At 33.9% G+C, this 7,226-nt stretch overlaps 1 protein-coding gene across 1 annotated transcript; it reads right to left on the bottom strand.

The window, feature by feature from the left end:
- Positions 1-294: 294 nt before the first annotated feature.
- LOC133327904 (waprin-Thr1-like) lies at positions 295-915 on the bottom strand. The gene is made up of 4 exons (XM_061536439.1): positions 912-915; positions 774-839; positions 500-676; positions 295-402 (listed from the first exon to the last, which is right to left on the bottom strand). Exons 1-4 carry the CDS (start codon positions 913-915, stop codon positions 299-301), a joined length of 351 nt encoding a protein of 116 aa, XP_061392423.1. The 3' UTR covers positions 295-298.
- Between the last annotated feature and the right edge of the window lie 6,311 nt (positions 916-7,226).

The following is a 7,226-nucleotide window of genomic DNA, read 5'->3' as shown; positions in this document are numbered from 1 at the left end:
CGCACTGACACCTATAAAGTGTGGCTTTACTATTCATGTACAGATAACAACAACAAACAATCAATTTACATAAATATTAAATGACTTCAAGTAAAACAAACTGTTAAAGTAAACTGGTTTTTATTTCCATTGAAAAAATAAAAATAAAAAAAACGGCATTATTAAAATACACGAAACAAAACATGCATAAATAAAGCCGCTGTTGGTGAACAAATAATCACGTAGCGAATGCCCTTCGGTTGAAAGATGATCGGCAATTTGTCACCAACAACGGTTCAACGCCTACCGCCACATTCAATTAGGAACGCACACATTTGGGTCTCTTAGTGGAGCGATCCGATTCACACTTTTCGAATGAACTACATTTGACATTGCCACAGTACGAGCCACCACCAGTTCCAGCTGAAGGAGCAGAGAGTGGGGAGAGAAGTAATGAAAATTTAAATTTGAAATATAATCGATGACATTTTTTTGTCGCTCAGGGTCAGACATCACTTACAGTTCTTGCTGGAGAATGGAGAAGTGTCACGGCTGCCAGAGTTACTTAGGAGATTTGGTTGGACACAAGAGCGTCCATTGCACAAATTGGGACAACATTTGCCGCCAATGGCACTGCATTCCGAGTCATGCAAACATTTGGGGGTACATGTTTGGACCTTGGTGGATGAAGGACAATCTGACGGAGAAACAAAAGCAAATAGATGTGAAATGTATTCAGTGGTTTCGAGATTACGGTCAAACATGTATGACCCTAACAAAAAAAAAAAACTTACCGCCTGCAGCCAAGGACATTGCCACCAAACATAGGGCGAACAGAGTGAATAAAAGAGTTTTATTGGCTGTGTAAGAAATGTATGATTAAGTTTTGGGGTCATTTAATAATTTACTTGTAAGAACACAAACGTACGTACCCATTGCGATTTTTGTCTTCTAGACTTCGGAGCACACTTCCACACTTGTTTACACGTTCAATATTTAAATCAAACTGAAAGCTTAATTGTTTCGAACAGCAAAAGGCCAAGTGGTCGGCAGATCGATGATGTTTTTGTTTGTTTGGCGTCGTGAGTTTTGTTTTTGTTAATAAGGAGAGAAAAAGATGATCACATCGTTAATGTAGAGTTGCCAGATGATTCAATTTTTTTGGTATAAGGGTTTATAGTACAAAAGCAAGAACAATAAGGACGAACCGATTTTTTATGATCTACACCCATAAATTAAATTCAAATATTTAGGCAGTTCGAAAACATTCATGTTTAATAACTAAGAGGGTCAATTTGGTTGCAAAATGTGACTATAATATTTAGGGGCCCACAATCTATACCGATACCCTATAGTGGACGTCGCAGAATGTTCACCGACGCCGATGCACGACATATTTAAAGACTGATGACAAAAAAGAAACAAAAATACTAAAACTAGCAGCAAAATCAATTAATAAAAGCGTAAGTGAATGGATGATTAGAAGGGCATTGAGAAGAATTGGGCTAGTTTCGGCAGTTATGAAGAAAAAGCCTGCTATGTCAACCAAGAACGTAAAGGCACGCCTACAAATTTGTAAAGAGTATGGTAACTGGAATGTGGATGACTGGAAACGCGTTATATGGTCGGACGAAACAAAGGTAATTGATTTTAATCGGATGGTAATCGATTTCAATCGTCCACACGAAAAAGAGTCATCATGTGGTGGTTCAATGATGTGGGGATGTTTCACATGGGAGAATGTTGGTCCTTTGGTAAAAATATGCGGAGTAATGAAAAAGGAAGATTATTTAAGTATTCTTCAGATAAACTTGCTAGATTTTTTAGAAAAATGTCCATACCCAGAAGAGTTTCCAGAAGGGTGGAGTTCCGAACCACAAAAATTGTTAAAAATTGGTTTGTAAATCAAAATTTTCAATTGATAAAGTATTAGAATAAAATAAGTTTATGTTAGCATTAAATATATGGGTTTAACAAACAATTACCTTCTTAAATATAGTTACGTTATAAAATATAATAAACAAGTTATAAACCAAATACAATATTATGTCGTTTCCTTTTTTTATGAAAAAAATATAAAGTAATATTAAGAAAAAAGCAACATTCATACACTTTTGCTCACCACTGTATATATGTTTACCGTTGTATGACCTTTAGGATGTGGTGTTTAAAAAATTTAAATTTGGCACGACCTATTTGTCACATTTGAAAGACTAAGTTTTCGTCTTGTGCATTCTATAAATGGACACACATTTGCCTTCGATTCGAACGAACTCTGCAAAGTAATGTAGGGTTTAATTGAATCGACCTAAACGCCAACAATGTAGGCGTCATATATGCGTTCATATTTAGTTGGAGGTCTATAAAACCGGATTGTTTAATTGTATCTTTATACAAAACAGCAGCAACAACAACTATATAACATATCAAACTCACACTCATCCATAAGAAACTAGATTTTTTTTTGCGATCAGACATTAAATTCAATATTCATAAAAACGTGATGAGCGATTTTTTCTTCTTCTCCTTCTTCATCTCACAACAGCAAATTATAATTATTAAATTTAGAGATTAAACAGGCAAGGATCGGCGATAACCGGTGCATGTCACTCCTACTGAACCTGAAGTCATTTGCCAGCTATGTTCGTATGTTACACGACACATTCTCATGCTACTCAGCCAATGTGGTTGGTTGGTTGGCCTTTGCAATTTGAATTTTTGATTTCTTTATTTCGTTGCATTGAAAAAAGTGGGCGATGTCAGGTATCACACCTTTTATTTGCACTTGACAAAAATCGAAAAATCAAAACAATCACCTAGAAAATGACATCTTGTGTGGCTGATGGGATATGCTTTCTATTAATTAACAACTTAAGATAAAAGCAAACGTGGTATTCGATCGATGCATTTGAAAGAGAGCCTCAAGTAGAAAAGGCGAATTGCGAGAAAATGTCTTAATAAAATTAACTGGTAGTGTTGAATCAATTTTGAATCCTGTCCAGCGATAAATGTACAATAAAAACAAATGGAAATCCAACGTAATCCATAAGAAATAATTAATTATATATGTAGAAAATCGACTTGTTTCTAGACTAAAGTTTGTTATTAGAAAATCTTTTGAATTCAGAATGATTTCCTATAAATCTTCTATCTTAAGACATTTTCCATAGAATACCTATGAGACACCTTCTACAGGGTGGCCCAAAAAGGGCTGAAGGATTGAAAATAACTGTGTTTTTGTTTATATTTTTTATTGATTTTTTTATGTTTTTAAATATTTAATTCATGGAAATTTTTTACATTTAAGTGTAAAATATAACATCTCTCAAATGGTTTTCATTTTCTTGCAAACAAAAATTGGCTCTTTTAACCGCATTTCCAGGGTTTCTGGTTCCAAGATGCTTATTTCTGCTTGAATGTTGTGCTTAAGCTCTTGAACTTTTCGGGGTTTATTGATATACACAACTCCCTTCAAATAGCCCCACAAAAAAGTCTGGAGCGTTCAAATCTGGTGAACGTGAATTTTATCCGGATTCATTGCGCACAGATCGACCTCTTCCTGGAAGATATAATCATGTTGTGGCGGGGTGCTGTTAGGACATTAAAATGGCAACGATAATTTATTGAGTTGTAATAACTGACCTTCCACAAGAATAAAAAATTCAATGATTTCGACGCGCTTCTGCACATCATGATTTATCTCCAAAAACCATAAAATAACATGCAAAAGACAAAACAAAAAATTATTGAAAACAAAAAAGATATAACCACTTTTAATACTTCAGCCTTTTTTTGGCCACCCTGTATGAATAACAGTCATTGGAGTTGACTTAGTAAGTTATGGTATGTAAAGAAGACCTATAGCTCATATTACACCGTGAGACAAAATCGAGGTCATGATCTGCGGTATGAAAAATTCCTATTGGGCATAAAAGACCTTAGTGAGTATATAAAAAAACACCAAAGAGAAATCAGTAAGGAAAGTAGTAAAGTCGGACGGGGCGGAATATATGAAATTGGCTGAACTAAAATATGTGATTTTTATCTAAATGTGTGCGGAGTTAGTTCAATCCTTAAACGTGTAATTTTGCAACCTATACTAACTTTAATTTGGACAGATATAGAGTCGTTTGTTACAATGGGACAACATTATTGGTATGTTTCAGTAATTTTTTAATAGTAAATCTAGTAAAAGGGAAAACATTTCAAAATTGCTCTCAGAGTACAAAATAATTTGAAAAGTTTGGGAACGCAAATCTAGTAAATATGCCAAAATTAGATGGCAATACTTCAAAATCAACATAACAGCGATTCAGAAGTAGGCATTCCTGTTTACCATTTTTACTCGACCAAATTTCTCGAGTAAAAAGTTTACAAAGAGAACGTCATTTTGTTTTGTGCTCTCTTAAATTTGAGTCAATGTTTTACCAGTTTTGTGGCTTGAGGAACGGCTTATGTAAATCGACCCAAAGCAGATCTCAATCGGATACCCCTTATTAACATGAAGCCGGTCGAAAATATATATGGACTATGCCGGCATTTCTACAAAACGGAATTATGCCATTCTATGTTAAATTTTTATACGTTGTGGAAAATTTCGTGTCAATCTGACAAACATGACGAGTTTGGTGCACCATAATTGGACGAATATATATATATATATACAAAACAATGTCGCGTTATTTCCATGAATATTTGATAAAAACTTCTTTGTTAAACTAAACGCTTTAAAAAACAACACACCATAACAAATTACTTCCAAAATATCTGACATCGGATGAGGCGTTGTATGGCCGATTTGAGGAAAAAAATAGGCTTTTTTGTTTTCGTGGTACATCCATGATTTTTGGTACACATATAGAGAAAAATTTCCTGACCCCGAAACCGTTCGCAATCAAATTTTTGGTTGATGCGAGCAAAAGTTATCGAGGTTTTAAATTTGGGCATAAGAAAAAAATTTTAAAATTAAAATAAAACTATATTATGAAATATACATTTTAAATTGCGTCTAAATCGCGTAATCCTTAAAATCATTTCATGCGCATGTTGTTTCTATGAAATACTAAAGGTTATCTTCCAATCCATGCATATTTTGCGAAATTTTATTTGACGGCTAAGATGTACTACACGTTGCATTGAAGTACCCAAAAACTCGTAAAACGCGAAAAATTTCCGAAAACTCCATATGCCATTAACGCGCATCCAATTTCGGTGTGCACCCTAAAAAAATACATCGATTATATATATTTCAATGGGGTCCGTTAAGAACCATGGATGACCCAGCTCACACTATTTTTTTGAGATAAATTGGGTACATCTCTCTTTCGGCTAAAGTTTTAAAAGTTCTGTTTTCGAAAAAGATCAAAATTCGTGTCAGGTCACGAAAATGCAATTAAATCCGCGATATTTTCAAAAACATGTTTTTCCAAATTTCGTGGTTTTGGAAGACCAGTTCCCGCCGTTCTAGTGGAGGGATTTTCACGAAGAAGATTTTATATCATCCGAAACGTAAAAAAACTTACTGATCGCGGGTACCCATATCATTCAGTTGACAGATCTAAACATTTGGCCCGAAAAAATGGTTTTTTAGAAATTTGATCGCACAAAATGTTCGCTTTCCGATGAATATTACTTTGAAGCTGTGCAAACTACATACACAAAATACATATCAAAATACTCAGATTCGCGACTACAATTATCTTATAATCGATTTTTAGAAATTCCTGTTTGCGTATTAAAGCGAACTTCAAAATGTCAGCATCATTTAAAGGTAGATGCAGTTAAAATTTTGACTACACTAACTTCAGTACGTTGTGCAATATTTTGTGGGAATCGGCCTAACTTTGGGTCTTTGGTGCACCATTTACTTAAAAACGGACGAAACTTTATATGAGATCTATATCTAAATATGTAACTATTTCAAGGAAACTTGACAAACGTTATGTTATATTAACATTAGTACATTGTGCAAAATTTTGTGGCAATCGGTCTAATTTGTGTCTTGGTGCAAAATTTACATTAAATCGGACGAAAATATACGTAATTAAAAGTTACCATGGGTCAAAGTTCGGAGATATGAAGTGTGTGTTCCGTGTGTTCTACAAAAATGTTGCTCATAAGATGTTAAGTGGTATCCACAAAGACGAGAACCCCATATTTTAACCTTTTAAGGGAACCCCCCCATTCTCGATTTTAAATTTTAAAGATTTTCAATGGGCTGGTAAATCAATACCAATGCTTGTTAAGGTTTGTAACTTTGCACATATATAATTGAAGATTTAAAAGAGAAGAAAAATAATTTACAAAAAATTTTTGTTATTGTTTTGTTATTGTTTTGTTGTTGTTTTTTTGTAATTAAAAATCGCCGATGTTTTTACCAAAAACTAAGTTATAAAATAAGGAAGACCATTCGCAAAAAAAATTTAGAGAAAAACGCGTTTAAAGTTTGAGAAGCCCTTCAGCCGTCACTTGATGCTGACACCATAAATCGGCTATATCTTCAAGAGTTCTTGAGATTTTCACTTGAAATTTTGTAGAGACATTCTTTAATCATTGTAGATTCGAATTATATCAACAAAAATTTTGACCCCGAGAATGGGGGGGTCCCCTTAATGGACCATTTGCAATTGTAATTTTTTGATCCGGATATTCAGATAAATGGGGTATATCGTTCCACGTCGTAAAAGTTTTAATTTCATATATATATCAAACCCCGACATGAAAGGCAGATATACATTTTCGGTATTTTTAAGGTTTTATCCGAATTTTCCAACCAATAATGTTCTAATTTGTGATTTTGAAGGCTGTCCTACATGTACGCAGATAATGATTACACTGTGATACAAAACAAAACAAAATTTTTTTTCAGGGGTTCTAATGTACCAATTCTGTTTAGTTGGAGTCCCTGGACCACGAATATACCTTTGGTTTTTCTGGGTCACTTCGAAAATTAGTTTTATAACGGTAAATGTAGAGAAAAACGTGGTTTCATAGATTTTCACTTTGAAACGCGTATAACTTCTTTTCTTTCTAACGGATTTATATTATTCTTTTTTTCATTCGAAGAGTAGAATTTCTTCTTTCAAACAAGATATATACGTGGTAAATCGGTTGAGCCTTGGCTGAGTTACAGTGGTTGAAATGTGAAAAAATACGCACACAAAAGCCAAAATTTATTTTTCTTCGGATTGTACGAGGAAATTATGATATCAAGCCGTATATGTTTTATTATATTACGGGGAAGGCAA

This window comes from Musca vetustissima, unplaced genomic scaffold (genome assembly GCF_032173495.1).
Source record: "Musca vetustissima isolate MV318-11 ecotype Yass unplaced genomic scaffold, APGP_CSIRO_Mvet_v1 utg16887, whole genome shotgun sequence".
NCBI classification, from domain to species: Eukaryota; Metazoa; Arthropoda; class Insecta; order Diptera; family Muscidae; genus Musca; species Musca vetustissima.
This window is presented reverse-complemented; position numbering and strand designations above follow the sequence as displayed.

Excerpts from the sequence above, each read along its gene's own strand:
- LOC133327904 (XM_061536439.1), bottom strand. Across the intron at positions 677-773 it reads AATGTCCTTGGCTGCAGGCG|ATTGTCCTTCATCCACCAAG; the intron begins GTAAGTTTTTTT and ends TTTCTCCGTCAG. Across the intron at positions 403-499 it reads TCCATTCTCCAGCAAGAACT|CTGGAACTGGTGGTGGCTCG; the intron begins GTAAGTGATGTC and ends CTGCTCCTTCAG.